The 16,308-nt window shown below is 47.3% G+C and overlaps 6 protein-coding genes across 6 annotated transcripts; 4 read left to right on the top strand and 2 right to left on the bottom strand.

The window, feature by feature from the left end:
- Nucleotides 1–89: 89 nt before the first annotated feature.
- On the top strand, nt 90–1,679 carry N7478_007208 (fungal specific transcription factor domain-containing protein; the record flags this gene model as incomplete). The annotated part of the gene is made up of 3 exons (XM_056923422.1): nt 90–800; nt 862–1,088; nt 1,145–1,679. 3 exons carry the CDS (start codon nt 90–92, stop codon nt 1,677–1,679), a joined length of 1,473 nt encoding a protein of 490 aa, XP_056781459.1.
- A 941-nt stretch (nt 1,680–2,620) lies between these two features.
- On the top strand, nt 2,621–4,112 carry N7478_007207 (fungal specific transcription factor domain-containing protein; the record flags this gene model as incomplete). The annotated part of the gene is made up of 3 exons (XM_056923421.1): nt 2,621–3,300; nt 3,348–3,942; nt 3,969–4,112. The coding sequence occupies 3 exons, from the start codon at nt 2,621–2,623 to the stop codon at nt 4,110–4,112; spliced, it is 1,419 nt and encodes a 472-aa protein (XP_056781458.1).
- A 1,363-nt stretch (nt 4,113–5,475) lies between these two features.
- On the top strand, nt 5,476–6,242 carry N7478_007206 (uncharacterized protein; the record flags this gene model as incomplete). Its single annotated transcript, XM_056923420.1, has 2 exons — nt 5,476–5,565; nt 5,628–6,242. 2 exons carry the CDS (start codon nt 5,476–5,478, stop codon nt 6,240–6,242), a joined length of 705 nt encoding a protein of 234 aa, XP_056781457.1.
- A 734-nt stretch (nt 6,243–6,976) lies between these two features.
- Nucleotides 6,977–7,783, top strand: N7478_007205 (peptide alpha-N-acetyltransferase complex A subunit ARD1; the record flags this gene model as incomplete). Its single annotated transcript, XM_056923419.1, has 2 exons — nt 6,977–7,340; nt 7,404–7,783. The coding sequence occupies 2 exons, from the start codon at nt 6,977–6,979 to the stop codon at nt 7,781–7,783; spliced, it is 744 nt and encodes a 247-aa protein (XP_056781456.1).
- A 331-nt stretch (nt 7,784–8,114) lies between these two features.
- N7478_007204 (uncharacterized protein) lies at nt 8,115–10,409 on the bottom strand (the record flags this gene model as incomplete). Its single annotated transcript, XM_056923418.1, has 1 exon — nt 8,115–10,409. The coding sequence occupies one exon, from the start codon at nt 10,407–10,409 to the stop codon at nt 8,115–8,117; it is 2,295 nt and encodes a 764-aa protein (XP_056781455.1).
- A 789-nt stretch (nt 10,410–11,198) lies between these two features.
- N7478_007203 (COPI-interacting protein CEX1) lies at nt 11,199–14,030 on the bottom strand (the record flags this gene model as incomplete). The annotated part of the gene is made up of 9 exons (XM_056923417.1): nt 11,199–11,988; nt 12,044–12,216; nt 12,267–12,470; nt 12,519–12,813; nt 12,868–13,241; nt 13,296–13,442; nt 13,501–13,611; nt 13,696–13,833; nt 13,908–14,030. 9 exons carry the CDS (start codon nt 14,028–14,030, stop codon nt 11,199–11,201), a joined length of 2,355 nt encoding a protein of 784 aa, XP_056781454.1.
- Nucleotides 14,031–16,308: the final 2,278 nt, after the last annotated feature.

Raw genomic sequence — 16,308 nt, 5'->3', positions numbered from 1 at the left:
TGGAAGTGAGCCAACTCCCCTCTCGTTGCTATGCTCCACATTCAATCGCTCCACTAACATTAGATGCGCGGAGCTAGAGTTTCTAAAACATGCCGAGCTTGGTAAACCATTCTTTTCTTTCCCCCTCCGAGGATATTTTGAGACAAGTTCTTTTCGAGCCTGAGAAAGTCCGCGAAAGGGCATGGATTGTGTCTTTCAACTATACCTTACTTGCTGCCATATCCGCGCCGCACGATGAGAACGAGAAAATACTCCGACATAACTCGCAATTGGCCCTGAACGATAGCCGAATCTTTCTTGAGCCATCTTTAGCTAATATACAAGCACTAGCTTTACTTGCTGTCCACGGTGAGGATTATGCTTCACCCAATACATCGTGGATGCTTTTGAGCCATGCATGTCGCCAAGCCGAAGCTTTGGGCTTGCACATTAGGAAAAGCAAGGATACGTTAGATGAATGGCAACACAAGCTTTGCTTATTTTGGTTGCTCTTTACATTGGACAAATCTTGTGCGCTGGCATTTGGCCGACCTGCATTCTTGCCGTTATCGCTTTATCAGGATGTGCCAATTCCCGATGAAGCCATCATATCCAAGTTCAGTCCTCACGACGTAAGGCTTCTCGATACCCAGTTGGAAAAGGCTCAAACTTCTTGCTTCGGCTCTCTGGTGCTAAAGAGCACAATCGCGCTCGCCCAATTGATGAGCGATGTTTTGGTCGTTCTGAGTGAGGTTAAATCGGAGAAGTTCAAGGAAGACATATGGTCAAAATTGGAAGGCTGGTTCGCAACAACACATGTGGTAAGCTCTACAATATAAGCAGTTGCCAGTGGGAAATTAAAAATCTAATTCATGAACTTAGGCATTAAAACAAGCCATGGAGTATGAGCAGGCATCTGCTGATGCCTATCAAATCCGTGAAATGAAGCTGGGAATCAATAGTGTCAATTTTCAGTACTTGCATATCCTAACTCTATTACTAAAGGGGGATCGATATTCGGCTCTTCGCCTATCCTGTGCGCGAGAAGCAATTTCCATACTTCCATCTTTGGTGTCGAACTGGGGCTCGGTATACAATGGAGTTGTTTGGTATGAGTACACCCCCATTGGCAATATTTGTGTACTTCTAACCACAAAGTTAACAGGCAACTTCTCTATTACCCATTCACACCTTTCTTCGTGATATTCGAGAATGTAGTACAACAGCCTAGTCAATATGCCGGATACGAGGACGATCTGCGCTTATTGGCGACCGCGGTAAACTACTACGCCGAGATGAAATCTCAAATGCGACTACTTTCGAGTTTATGCTCCAAACTCCAGCACACAATGTCCGTTTTCTTCCAACTGGCCCAATCCCATACTGGAAATGTGGGCGAGACAAAGTTGCCCAAAGACAAAGCACCCATATCCCAGGAAGAAGAGGCTGTTCCGCCATGGAATGATCTGATCGATATGGATTTGGGTGATCTTGATATCACTCCATATTTGAACTGGTTGCCGATTGACATGAACCATACATTTCAGATACTTGAAACAGAACTTCAAGCTCCAAAAGTCCGCCCTTCGCATAACTTTGAGGAATGTGGACCAGCATATTCTCAAAAGCCAATCTCGGACCGCACCTTTGACTGGTTCTTATGGGATGATTATTACGCCAGTCCCAACGTGGGGCTTTGATCATGTTCTAGACCGAAAATAGTTCAATTGAGTTCATGAGTTATGCACGCAGGTTTTAGAATGTACCACTAGTTTGCAGACTGGACTTTTGAGTTGCGGTAGCATCTTTCCCGTCTGCCGCCCGCGATGCCCATCAACTCAGGAATTATTTTCCAGTAAGCCCTGATTGATCGGCCATGACGCCGCAATTCAAAAAGTATCCACTATTTCAACCTCAGGCACAGGAGAGGGGTAGATGTTGAGAAGCTTCGAGTAAATCTTGACATCGCTCCCCTCCCAATACCGTTATTTTCAGGGCCAAAGCAGGTAAAATCAGCTCCACCCCAGAGCCTAACCTAAAATCAAGATACCTTCCGACCGTATCGATGGATCCAAATGCCCCGGCCCCCAAAGAAGAAATGACCAACCAAATCCCAAATTTCTCATTTCAACCAGCAGATCCCGAATGGTCACAAAATTTATCTGATCCAACAATTTATAGCGAGGAACTACCACATCCAAGCTATATACCATATCATGTCCCTGTGCCTATTAGCCAGCGTACAGTGTCGTTTTCTAGCATATCCTCTCCATCACAAACTTCTACCCATGATAAAGTGGCAATACCAAGACTAGCTCCAGCCCAAGCGGACACGAGTCGGAAAAGATCAACATGGGCTTGCCAAAACTGCCGCGAAAAGAAAATGAAGTGTAGTGGAGATCACCCTACATGTAAACAATGCCGGTCGGCCGATACTTCTTGTTTCTATCAGGATGCCAAAAGAGTGCGCGACCGGAAGAAGCTAGACACACTGTCTAATACAGTTGATCGATACGAGACGCTATTACGCGAGATTCAAAATATCGTGGACCAGGATACGAAGAGAAAGATCAGGAAAGCTATGGATGTTAGTAGAGCACTTCGGATTTGTTTTTGTTCTTATCGCTAACTTTTGTAGGGAATGGCAAGTGGTTCCTCAAGCGATGAGGCTATTTCGAGCGATTCATCCGTGGGGTCTTACAGAGATCTAGATTTAGTACAAGAGGACATCAGCCGAAATGACAGTTCGGTCGCGGTCGGACATTTCGGAAAAGGTTCAGAGGTATCATGGATGCAACGACTTGAGGATACCCTCAAAGCAGAGATTGGTAAGACGAACTCACATAAGCGCAGAAGAATGTCGACCAGTCGCGACAAATATGATCCTATTCAATCGGGTATCAAGGAATTCAACTATCATTTGGATGACCAAGAGGCTCCATTAGATGACTCGGTCCATCCATATGTCTTACCCCCAAGGGAAGCAGCCGATCGATATTACCATGCATACTTGACGACTTTTCATTCATCGTTCATGATCATTCGAGAACCAACTTTTACCGCTCAATACAAGTCAATGTATGACCACCTGTCAAAGCCTCCCCCTAGATGGCTAGCGGTATTGAACATGATATTCGCGCTTGGTGCTCGATATTGCCAGTCTTCCGGGGACACAGAGACATCGGAAGGAACAATCTTCATGAACCGAGCAAGAAAGCTTGCTCTGACTGGAGATATTCTTTTCCAACATGCGGATCTCCAACAAATTCAAGTAACCATTCTAGCCGCTCTATATCTGATTGAAGTGGGTCACGTCAATAGGTACGTTATTATTTGTACCCCAATTTTTCCGTACCTAACTATCGCAGAGCATCCCGAATGTCACATCTGGCATTGGAATCTGCTATAATATTAGGCTTGAATCTTCGATGGGTAGATGAAACCACCGCTCAATTCTCAAAAGAGATACGATCTCGTCTATGGTGGTCAATATTGTGCGTGGAATGTCTGATTACGGCAACTACAGGTCGAATATCTGGTACAAACGAGAGCCTCAGCGCTGTTGGTCTACCCAATCCCTTTTATGAGAGCCGAATAAGCAATCCCCAAATGGATGCAGCTCTGAAAGGGGAATCCACTCATACATCTCATTTCACACCGCCAATGTTCCAATCTGAGCAGCAGAAAAAGGAGACCATTGAACTGTTGCACACTTGCGAGCCCACTTCGTCCCTAGTCTTCCACTTCATGGTTGACTTAATGACAACAAACCAGTCTTTTCTCACCAAAGTTTACAGCATAGAAGGGTTACGCCAAACTAGTATAGAGCTAAGGCGCCGTACCCGCACTTACAGTGACTTTTTGGATGCTTGGCTTCTTAAGCTACCCGATTCATACAAATTTATTGGTCCTGGTAACGCGATTGATGATAAATATGGCCACAACCCATTTCTGCGGGAACGTGTCTGTCTAGCTATCAATTACTACAGTGCTCAGATCTCGCTTTGCCGCCCTTGCTTGTCAACAATAAAGAGACCAAGAAGCAAGTCGAAAAGCACATTTCGTCAAGAACGAATTATCAGATGTTTGAGTTCAGCATGTTCTCTCATCGGTGTTCTGCCCGAAAGGCCTGATCTTGAATGGCTCTCCTCTTATACCCCTCGGTGGAGCATTGTTCACTTTTTGATGCAAGCTGTCACCGCACTATTACTAAGTCTTGCATGCAGTCCTGATGATGAATCTAGTGCCGTGGATATTGGCAAGATCGCAACTCATATTCAGATTGCAATGCTTTGGCTCCAAGAATTTGGCTCGGTTAACCCCGCGGCTCATCGAGCCTTCTCTTTGTGTGAAAATTGTCTTCATCGCATAATGCCAGGATTGTACTTGGGGAGTCCCCAAGTCACAACTTGAACATACAATGATAGTTTTTTCGGGCGGTCTTCTCAGCATGGTATATTGAAGATTTAGTAAACTTGGAAATCAACAGTGTAAACGCAAATTTTTACATGAATCCACTGGGTCAGCCTAACAGTGTCTCATAATGTTTCCATCTACAACCTTGTAGGTTTATTGGAAAGGTATCTATCTGTAGATGTTTGCACAGGTGTCTAAAAAGACGACCAATACTGTAGAACTTCTAATTTTAGGAATTATGGAAACACAAATATGAAAGCCGATCTAACTGAATTTAAATTTAATAGTCTAAGCTAAATATAACACGGTGCTTCTATAATTCAACTGCGCCCAAGGGTTTTTGACCGTCTAGCCGAAATACACTCGTTCACCGTGGACCTGGCAACCGCGCGCATTCCCCACCTTCCCGATCTCGGTATCCCAGATTTTGACATCGGATCATCCCATCCCCATCGATTCCATATTGAAGTATATCTATACTCAACTCCAATGACAACAGAACAATCATTTTCATGCGATTTTCCAGGCTGCAGCTTGAGCTATAGACGAAAAGAGCATTTGACCCGACATTCCAAACGTCACGCTCAACCGCAGTCATTTTCATGTCCATTTTGCGACCGCAGCTTTTCCAGAAACGACACCCTCCGACAGCATGTTCGTACAAACCACCAGGGGAAAGGACTCCAGACTTCCCGAACAATAAAAGCATGCAACTACTGTCGATCGCGTAGATCCAAATGCAATGGTCAGCTTCCTTGCGAGGCGTGCTCAAGCCGAGAAATTGACTGCTCATATGCGCGAGGTTCACGTGGTAGACGCAAGAGGCAGCGAGGCGAAGACGTAGATCATCCGGTCAGCCCTTTGCTTTCTGGGGAACCAGACTATTTAAGCCCATCTCATTTTCTTCCAATGGAACTGATTCCGGATCAACCGCTGGAAACAACAAGCAGCACTCCATATACACTCGCCCCATGTATAAAGGCTTACCTCGACAATTTTCATCCACACTGGCCATTTTTACATCCGAAGACATTCAAACAAAATCATGAATCTTCATTTCTCACCCAATCTGTGGCAATGATGGGTCTGTGGACAATGCAGGACGACAAGTCACAAGAAGTAGCAAGGGAGCTACATGAGACATTATGTGCTGCAATTTATGACCAAAGAGTAAGTCGGGACTGATTGAATTCTGTGTCTATTTGAAAACAGATTTTTAAGATCAAATTTAGGAAAAATGGGATATATCAGATCAAGATGGATCAGAAACACAACTCCATGAGATCCTGTCGCCGGGGCCGACATCTTGGCCTATGGCAACCTACCAAGGAATTCTGATCCAACTCATCTTCTCAATTCTCACCAATGAGTCTAGAAATATACAAATGACTCACGATTTACCTGAGGTCCCGTCCCAACTTCTCGTGGGTCTTGTACGCACCTGCCTCAAAAGAAATCTTTTTCATTATCCCTCGATCCTGGCACATTTCAAGACGCAAACTGGCTCAGAGGAGTCCACTTGGCTTGTTATAGAGGGAGTCAAACGATTCAATCTGTCCTTGTATAAAGTGTGCCAGAATGTCTTGGTAACTGATCTTAGTTTATTGGATGATTCATTTGACTGTGAGACTCGGCGTGGTCGACGCTCACCTGGAGAACGCCTTCTTTCCCTAGCAGATTTACAATTTGCACTTCCCGGCGACGATGAGATTTGGGAGTCTTTGTCAAGTTCAGCCAGCAATGAGGGGGGTTTAAAAGGGTACAAAGACCAAAATATTGAACAATTGTGGCTTTCTCAAGCAGCCAAAATCATGCAGCCTCGAGATCAACGGTTTCAGTGGATATGAGGGTAGTTCTAGGAGCAGTATCATCCTTCTAATCTTTCAATGCAAATCCCAAAATTTTAAAAGACGCTAAACCTTCATCACGATCTGCTTCTCTCGCATAGTGTAGATCTTTCGTTATCCCAGTGGTATCCCAACTTAGAACATCCGTAGCGGATTTACCTTTCTTTTTCCTCTTGAGCCTCCCGGTGTATAGCGCACGCATTGGTATTTTATAAATCAATCCACAAAGATTGCCCAATTTCATGAATATGTAGATGTAGCTTTGAACCACTAGCACGAAACTCATTAATTCATATTGTATCTCAACGCTCTATTCCTCATTAGGCTAGTGAAAGCATACTACACAAGTGGTAGAGTCACCCTATAGTAAACCCAGCCTCGGTCCAACAAATAGTAACATAATCTTCACAAAAAGAATTCAGCGCTAACTTTCTATATTCAATACAACTAATTATACACATCAAGCTATCTACATATCATTCCATGCAGCAAAATGCCGAATATACTCCGTAATGCAATGTAGATAAGATCCATTAACACCTAAGGCCAAACATCCAATCACATGACCCCGCATCGCAACCACCAAATCCCAAATCCCACCGCAGATCCGACCTTGCTCCCCGAATCACAATTGTACTTCACAACCTCCTCAATTCACCCTCCGCCGAGGTCCTCTCATACAAACACTCCCTTAACCTCAAAAGCGGGCCATAACCCCCTCGCTACTACCCAAAATGGTCGACATCGTCCCTCTGAGCTCCTACCCCTCCTACATCGACCTTCTCCCCTCAATCCAAACCTGCAACATCACCAACCTGCCCGAGAACTACTTCCTGAAATACTACCTCTATCACGCGCTTACATGGCCCCAACTAAGCTTTGTAGCGGTTGTGCGCCCCAAAGGCGGTTACAAGGCTGGTACTAGTAAAGCTGGCGCGGGTGATTTGTCTGGAAACTACCCTAAGGTTGTGGGGTATGTGCTTGCTAAGATGGAGGAGGAGCCGACGGACGGAATGCAGCATGGACATATTACTAGTTTGAGTGTTATGCGGACGCATCGGAGGTTGGGAATTGCGGAGCGATTGATGCGCATGAGCCGTGCGTATTCTCTACTTTTTGAAGATTGACTTGATTTGAAACTGACTGGTTTTTTGAATGTAGAAAAAGCTATGGCTGAGTCGCACCGTGCGAACTATGTTTCTCTGCATGTCCGCATGTCTAACGTGGCTGCGCTGCGTCTATATCGCGATACCTTAGGCTTTGAGGTTGAGAAGGTGGAGAGCAAGTACTATGCTGATGGCGAGGATGCTTATGCTATGCACTTGAATCTGCAAAGTATGTGGATGGACTGGAAGGCCGTTGAAGCGCGGGACAAGGAAAACGAGAAGGACGACGATGCACAGGATGAGGGTGATGCCGTTGGCGATCTGGGCAAGAAGGACGACGCGAAGGACCAGGAGAAGATGGTCAAGGTCAAGGTTGGACGTGGACTTGGTGTTGGCGAGCTGGTGGAAAGGAATGAGTCTCAGCCATCGTCATAATTTGCATAATTTGCTGGTTACCGGCAGGTTTCTCTACCGGGTAGGTCTTTTTACGTGACATGGCCATATTTGGTTTGAATGCTATAGAGGATTATGAAAAAAGAATTGATGTGAGAAGCGGATAGTATGCAGGATTTCTATGCCTGCGTGTCTAATTCGAATTGTACGGATGTACATATGCCCAAAATACAATGATATAAATCCATTCCAAATGCAATTAGATCGTAACGTCGTGGTGGTAGGTCAAGCGGAGCTGCCCTTTCAAAGGTTCACTTGCAGCAATATGACAATATGTGCTCTGACAAATGTACATGATTCCAACCTTCAAGCCTCATCTTTTTCCTTTCTTCAAGCTTGACTTGTCACCCTTCGAGTCTTCGTCTTTGGAAATCGGTTCAGTGGAGCTCCGTTGGACTTGCTGCTGTTTCTTGGAACGAGGCTTCAACTTGTCTCGAAGTCTTGTCTGCGTCCCTAATTTCCCCTTGCGCTCGGGGAGCTCCCCAGGGCGATCATGCGTGCTCGCTTGAGAGGACGAAGGTGTATGCATTGAGCTGGCACTGCTAATGCTTGAACTGGTCTCAGCACGCATAGGTTTAGTTTTGAATGGAGCAATGGGCGACTGAGCAAGAGGGTCCGTTTGAGCACGAGTCGTAACGGTAGACTTAGAGGGGTTTAGAGTCAGATTCTCCGTCGATCCAATCAAGGTATCCAGGTTCTTCTTGCCGCCATCAATAGATTTCTTGTTCTTTTCTTGGCGTCTGCGATTTCGTCGTGATTTCTTGGCGTCGTGTTGTTCCTGGCGAGCTCTGCGAACCACCTCTCGGAAAGCCTTCTTGGTAGCACGTAGCTCGACTTTCAATGCCTTTTTCTCCTCAGCCTGGCGTCTCGATTCTTCTGGCGAGTCCCATCGACCCCAGTCATTTTGATCGCGTCTATTGGGGTCGCTCTGGTTATTTAGACGTCCCTGTCGCCATCCTTGACGACCAGAGGCCCGGGCTTCACGCCTGGACATTTGAAGCACATCAAGCTGGTGGCGAAGATCGGCTGCAGCATCGTATAGCGTTCGCTCATGGCAGTCATTCAAAGATTGGAGCTGGGTACGGACTTTCTCTAGGTCAGAGGCATCAAGATCGGAATTGGTAGATAGAGAGTTGAAAGAGCTGAGGGAGGATTCAGATGTTGCGGAGCTAACTGATGCACGGCGGGTGCCCTCAAAGGATGGTATCTCTTTGCTGGTATCTTGTCTTTGCTTTTGCTTTTGACTTTGATCTTGGCTTTGATGTTGTGTTGGGTTTGGACGTTGATCATTGTCTTGGGGTCGGGGCTGAGGTGGAGCTTGGGCACTGGGGCTCGGAGAAGTTGTTGTGCTTTGGGGATTAAGTCCGATTGGCGAAGTTGTTGAAGGGGGCGTAGGTGCATTGTAAAAAGCTCCATTGGTCTGGGCGGGGCCCCAGGCAGGCTGGTAAGGGTATCCAGCTGGCGGGTAAGGGTTTGGTTTCCGGCCATACCTACCTTGATCATCCATCCACCGGCCATGAGATAAAGCGTGTTCCTCAACTTGTCGACCATATTGCATAGCCTGGGCACTTATTTGATCGCCATAATGCTGGGCTTGTTCTGCGAAACGCTCGCCGTATTTCTGTGCCTGTGCCGTGAGATTCGAGATCCAGCCCATTGCGCCACCCTTGGGTGGACCGGGGCTTTGGTTTTGGGGCGGCGCATATCCCCAATTGTTCCATTGCCAAGGAGCGGTACCCGGTGGCGGAGGGGGTGAATGAAATTGACCAGGGGGCATACCATACGGCACACCATAGGGTGTAGGACCAGGTGGGATCCCGAATGGGCTGTGTTGGAAGGGCCAGCCTGCTGGTGGCTGAGTGTGGGGGCCTGGCGCAGGAGAAACAGGAGACGAGGTACTTGGGGTCCATGGATTCTGCTGTTCAGCAGGAACCGCAGGGGAACCGCTACCTTGAGTAGCTTTGGTGGCAGCTGGATAACAGCGTGGGCATAAAGCAGACGTAGGAGCTGCATCGGGCTCTCCGATATAGATGAAAACAATACGTAGAGCACGGGGCTCAAAAAAGCATTCGTTCCATTCGTCTACCACGGCCATAATACGGGCACGCCGCTGCTCGTCCGACTCTTGCGGCCGATCTTTACGATCTCGTTGTATCTCCGCTCTCAGTTGACGAGGCAAATCGTGCGACGCTGCGGCCAGACCTAGATGCGGGGGGAAAAGATACCTTAGAAAAGTATCCCAGTCCTGTTGCGGTAGCTCATCTAATCGAGATGCCCAGCAACGAGGTCTCCGAGGGAAGTCCTTCGATTGACTGCGCGGGTATATTGTGACATGGTGGTGCAAGATACTGCGACTGTCGTCTAACACGGATGGAGGCCTTTCCTCAAAATAAGCCGCCGCGGAGGTGAAATGGGTGGGTACAATAGCAGGCCTTATTGAGGGCCCGGGTTCCGCGATCCGGGAGCTCCCTGCTACCGGGGGCTCTGCAACATTTTGGCGCAAGGGTACCGACGTCTGCTGGGAGGTGCTGTTGCTGCTATTATTCGCTGGTGGGACTAACGGATCGACAGCGGCGTAAGGTGGTGGTGGGGCCTCCTCCTCATCCATTTTGAGCGGAGTATTTGCAATCACTGTAAGATAATAGGAGAATAAACAATAGGTTGGTTAGGTAGTGGGTGGAAAAGGCACCGGTAATTTGCAGCCTGTCACTGCGGACCAGCCATACCGCGATAGGATAGTAAGAAGCGCGAATGGTTGGAAGGCAGCAGGATTGTGACGACCAGCTGGATATCAATGGCCGAAGCTTGGCATAGATACTATTCTCATCTGTATCTCTGTCTTCAAATGATCGCCCACCCGTAACCCAAGTCTGGTAAGACTGTTGAGGGGTATGGAATGTGTGCCCAGGTGAAGACACCGAAAGGCCCGCGGAGTTGTTGCAAAGGCGGAGGTCTCGATAAGATAAGCACGGGACCCACGGAATTACAACAGAATGCGACAGAATATAAAGTTAACAACAACAGTGCAAGTATATGTTGGTGATGAGAGGAAATTCAGAGGCTTTATAGAGTGAGGATTGAGTAAAGCCGACACTGATAAGCGTGATTTATATGTCCAAATGGCGTGTATTGCTATCAATGGCGGGGTATCGGCAATTATATTAGGTATCCCATAGGGCTGAGTCCACTCGATCGACAACATCAAAGCACATTAATTATTCGTTAAGAAAAAAAAAAGGAAACCTTGAGAGACCCGCTCTACCTACCCGGGCGCTATGATCCGTGCCAGCTCTGTCATTACCATCTGGGCGCACGATGCATATGTACATGGACAACTCCTCCCATGTGAGAAAAAAAAAAGGAATTAAACAGTTGTAAGGCGAAAAAATATGGAGCTCTAATCCCAAGCATCTCCCCATCCGTCGTCCTCATCTTCGTCCTTGGGTTTCGTATCTATCTTCTTAATCGGGGCTGGCACGACGCGTGGCTTAACAGGGGCTCTAGTAGCCGTATTTGTCGAAGCTGACTTGGCTAGCCCCTTCGGTAAAGCGCTCTTGCCTTTAGCTTGATTCTTGGCTGCCAACCACCCTGCAAAGTCGGGCTCACCGCCATCATCATAAGGCGTGGCGGCGGCGTTAGCTGTGAAGGGATCAGGCGATGATGGCTTGGGGGAGGCCACGGCTGCAGTAAAAGGGTCTACATCTTTTTCTTCGTCCTCATTTTCGTCCATAGCATCCCAGGCATCGAAAACATCGTCCCCTTCCTCCTGTTCTGGAGGCTCATACACAGTCGGGGCGGGACGGTCGGATAGCGAACGACCTAATGGCTGGGCAATCGGGCGTAGGGTCTGCTTGGGCAGATCCAATTGTGTAGAAGGAGAGGATTTAGTGGGGCGGGGCACAGATGCAGACCGGGTAGTGTCGGGTTCAACAGGCTTAGTGGCAGCAGTAGTAGTGGTCGTAGGCTCAATTTCTCCATCGGCGGATGCGATTTTGTTAGTGAATGATGAAATAGCCCACCCAGCCCAGGACTTATCATTTGATGTGCCAATTCGGGCATCGGATTTGCTGGGTTCGGCCTCCGCGGGAGCAGTAGGTGGTAGTACAGTGTCTGCCATTGTGCTAGCGACTTTTCGAACTCGCTGTAGGTAAAGATCAAGCGTTTTGTTTGCTTGGTCTCGAACAAGTCTGAAAATACCAATTAGCGCCTGATGAATTAAAAGGTAGATCATAGTATACATACTTTTCCTTGTCCATCAACGCAGGACAAATAGCGGGCAATATCCTCACAGCGCAGTCTTCTTCTGTGAAGACATCAATCGTGGCACCCAAAGCAAGCAAGCCTGCATTACGGCCGTGTACGAAGGGGTCACGAATGGCTCTTGAGAAAGCAGCAATAAGAACCTTGGAACGAGTCTGAAGTAGTGTCAGCACTAGCACATCAATCTTGGTTCACAGTAACTTACACCTTGACCTAAGTTCTTTGCAATTCGTCCAAGACAAATCGTAGTATTTGTACGGATACCAGGTTGCTCGTCATTGGCAGTGCGAGCTAGGAATTTAAGAAGCTCTCCATTGACCACTCTATCGCTCAACTTGTTGATAACCGTAAGTACAGCCTTTACAGTCTGCTCACGAACCACAGGAGCAACATCAGTGAAACCAGATGTCTAAACCAAATTAGCAATTCCCTAATAAGCGCATATACGGGGGCTTACCATCTGAGGGAAGATCTTGTCATTAACGACCTTCTGGGGGAGATTATCAATCATCAAAGGCAGGTTGTCCAACAGACACACACGGAGTGCACGATCAGGGTTACCAAACAGGCGCACAACAACAGGTGTCAACTTCGCGTTGAACTCATCTGCTGAAAGCTTAGATCCAATTTTCAAGGTAGCTCCAAGAACCTTTGGTCCACCGCCGCCAAATTCAACCGATTTAAGTAGTTCGGGAAGTACTTTCATCTTAAAAAAGTCTTCGGGGAAATCATCAGACAGATTATCAAGTTCACTGTTTATTGTCAGTCAATGCTGAATAGTATCGATAATCAATGGTAAAACATACTTAATGAATTCCTCCCTTTCAGCATCGGTTTTGAGACCCAAACTCTCGATATCCTCCGTCAACCGAATAAGAGGAGTTCGAAAGAACCCACCATGCTTCTTCCCTTGTTCAACGAAATGCGCCGGGCTCAATCGAAGCTTAGGGTTGGCTGTACAAAGCCGCTTATAGCTTTGATGCATGCTAGGTGGGATATTCGTCGTCTTGCCAATTTGATCACCACCCAAAAATTGACCATTAAAGACTTCGAATATCAATACACCCAGTCCGTAAGCATCCACCGCGGCCAAAGGATGGCGTTTAATGACTTCATACCCGCCCTTGGCAACTTCCGGGGGGGTGTATCGAGCTGCGTCCGGGACAATGCTTCCATATGTCTATTTCAAGTCAGCATAAAAGAACTGCAGCTCGCCCATAGGTCATAGACTGACGTATATAATAGCATCATCTTCCTTCATGGAGCTCAGAATGTCGAAACCTCCTAGTTTCCATTCGCCGCTTTCGCTGGTATAAACTGAGGATGCGCGCACCGCGCCATGAACAGACGATGCATCTTCATTGATAAATTTGAGCGTAGACTAGTCGAACAGCAAATCGTTAGCAAGCATCCAATGGTATCACCAGTGATCACCTTACCGAAACAGTATAAATACCCCATTTCGCAGTCTCCTCGCTCAAACTTCGGCGTTTAACCTGCCACAAAAGCGGGACGACTCGCTCAGTAACGATATATAGGTTCGACTCGTTCTAAAACCCAACGTCAACATATAAACGGAGCGAAATACCCCTCTCAAGCGTGACAGGGACCGAAAGACGTCCATCCCACCATACCTCAATTGTATCCAAGACCTTAATCACACCAGGATGGCGCAAGGTCCTTGACTTGCGCACCGCATTTTTCGCCAAAGGCAGACGCGACTTATTAGCCGCAATATCGAATGTAAAAACACTGCATGCAGAGCCATCGTCCTATAATCCCGCAAAAACAAATCCGTCAGCCTTATCCTCCGAGACATATTGCATAGAACAGAGAACTATCGTACCCGTTTCGTACCGTTGTGCAGAGTCCATATCGAATCACCAATATCCACTCTATCACCAAGAGAGAAAGGAAATGAGCTACCCTTCGCGATCGCAGAGGCGACAGCCGACTTGAGGAAATCCATGGGTGTGCGAGTGCGGCGTAGCTTCTCGGGGGTGCTACGGTGTTGTTTTCGAGGCCCGATGAGCGTACAGCTCAATGGCCAAATATGCGTACACGGATTTGGAGAGAGGAAAGGGTGTAGAAGCGTATTAATGTAGCTGCGGTATTCGAATTCCAAGGGAGACAATGCGACGGGGGGTTGTTGGTTTATGTGGTTTGACCGGAGAGCTGGAAAGTTGGTTGCGGGCCCCGCCTTATCGGCCTGAGCTGGCCTTTAACTAATTTCGCCGGATCCACCAACGCTGGATTGTTTTCTTCCTCTCTTCTCCTCCCCCTTTTTAACCTCACCATGTGCTGATAAAGATGTCTATCCTGCTCGAAACCAACTCCTAACTAACGCGAATACCTACTTATTATACATTTGCAGTGCTGAGTCCACTCCTACATGCATTCTAGGTCAGTCAACCCCCTTCAATCTCCTCCTCAAACCCGCGACCTCGTCGCGTCTCCAATGATGTCAACCTGGTAAAAGGTCCGACTATATAAAGACCCGACAACCGAAGCTCTCCTTCAAAACCGAAGGTACTTAAAGCTGCCTCCACTTCTCTGTGTTCCCAACCTATCTACGCATCGACAGGGCTCCAGCTCATTCCAGCCATCATTTGTCCTACACCAAGCCCTCGGTAGCTGGTGATATTGATCGCTTCCCACTCGACTGACACAAAGGTCCACGACTGTGATCTCCTCCGAACTACTTCTGTACAAGCTCAGTCTCATATTCCAATCTTCAACTCTTCGGTGACCGCAGATACGTGGCTAAAAGGCAGAAGATCGAGTCCTAGAACAATGACTTCCTCTTCGGGGGAGCTGCAAGCTATATCTGTCTACAGCCTTTACGACCGCACCCGCCACAGGGCTAAGTCTACGAGGGACTAGATAGAGAAAGCCGTAGTGGATCTTGGGAGTATCCACGTATACATCAGTGCATGGTCCATATTGACAAAGTGATTTGTTGGTATGGGACATGTAGGGCCGTTTTCTGGAGTTCCTGGGTCTGCTTTATCTCTATGGGGACCGATTGGAACTAATGGCTACGGTCTATAGGTGGGAGTAAGAGTCTTCGGATTTAACTGCTCGAAGAGAAGAAGGTTGAATATGAGATTGGGCTGGATGTGGCTTTGGTAGGAGAAGAGTGTGGAAGAGGTCAGTGTTGCCGGGTTCGGGGTCTTGGGGCTTCTGGTGCACGTTGGTATCCATGTGGGCTCGGAATCTTCCTTGTTGATCTGGGTGGGTTGGGTATCTGGCTGGGTGAAAGTTGTTCGAAGCACCGCGGTGAACTTGAGCAAGGATGTCTGGGGCTTGAATGACGATTATTCAGAAACTGAAAAGACCTGAGGAGAAAAGCGATTGCTTTGGTCCTATGTTCCGCCGATGGCATGGCCAGCTATAGTGACATTGCTAATACACTTTACAACAGGTCCACTCCTGTTGATATATCTTGTATTCGATCGTTTTATGAGAAGCAATGCTCGCGAATCTAAGTTGTACGCCGGGTTGGGGGAAACTTTAATAAATAATTTCATATCAATCATTCCATTGGCATCTCGTTAGAGCACTAGCAACCACTTCATCAGAGCCCATTTACCACTCGTTGCCACTTCTTCTCCCTAGCACAGGTTCAAGGCCGCCTAAAAACCGCGTGGTACCCCATCCAACCCTCATGATTGAGGCAAATATTTCATCACACTCATCTCTTCCTAATTGGCAGAGAAAATTGGATCCGCCTTGCCCCCTCACACGCGCACATTGTAAGAGGCGCATAGCATCGACAGCCGAAAAGAAAAGAAAAGAAAAGAAAAGAAACAAGTACCGAAAAAGTGAAACGAACGAAAAGAAATGCAAATTTGGAGACACTTTGTAATACCAGTCATTCCATACATCGGAAGAGCAGTTCACGCGAGGCACTTTCAGTGGCTCGTGGGATATCAACAGCATTGGACGTAGGGTGTACTTTGGGTAACATGAAGATACTTCGCTAGCATCTAACCCATTGAGCCCGCAGTCGTAGGATGTAACAAGACATGGTAAATAGGTCCACTCATTTGATCTAATTACTTCATTTAGCTGGTTTCAATTTGGACAACAATACCCGGCAATTCGACGTACCTTTTAAGGCTCATAAATGTGTCTTGTAGTACCACCCGTACGGGAGTGTCCCGAGGTGCAGGAAGGACAGAAGCCGGGATATAAATATTCGGGTGACTGACTAACAGAGATTGCCGGCGGGGTAGATATCCATC

Source organism: Penicillium angulare (genome assembly GCF_028827245.1).
Source record: "Penicillium angulare strain IBT 27051 chromosome Unknown utg000004l_segment0_segment0, whole genome shotgun sequence".
In the NCBI taxonomy this organism is placed as follows: Eukaryota; Fungi; Ascomycota; class Eurotiomycetes; order Eurotiales; family Aspergillaceae; genus Penicillium; species Penicillium angulare.
The sequence above is the reverse complement of the archived record's forward strand: the minus strand, read 5'-3'. Positions and strand labels throughout refer to the sequence as shown.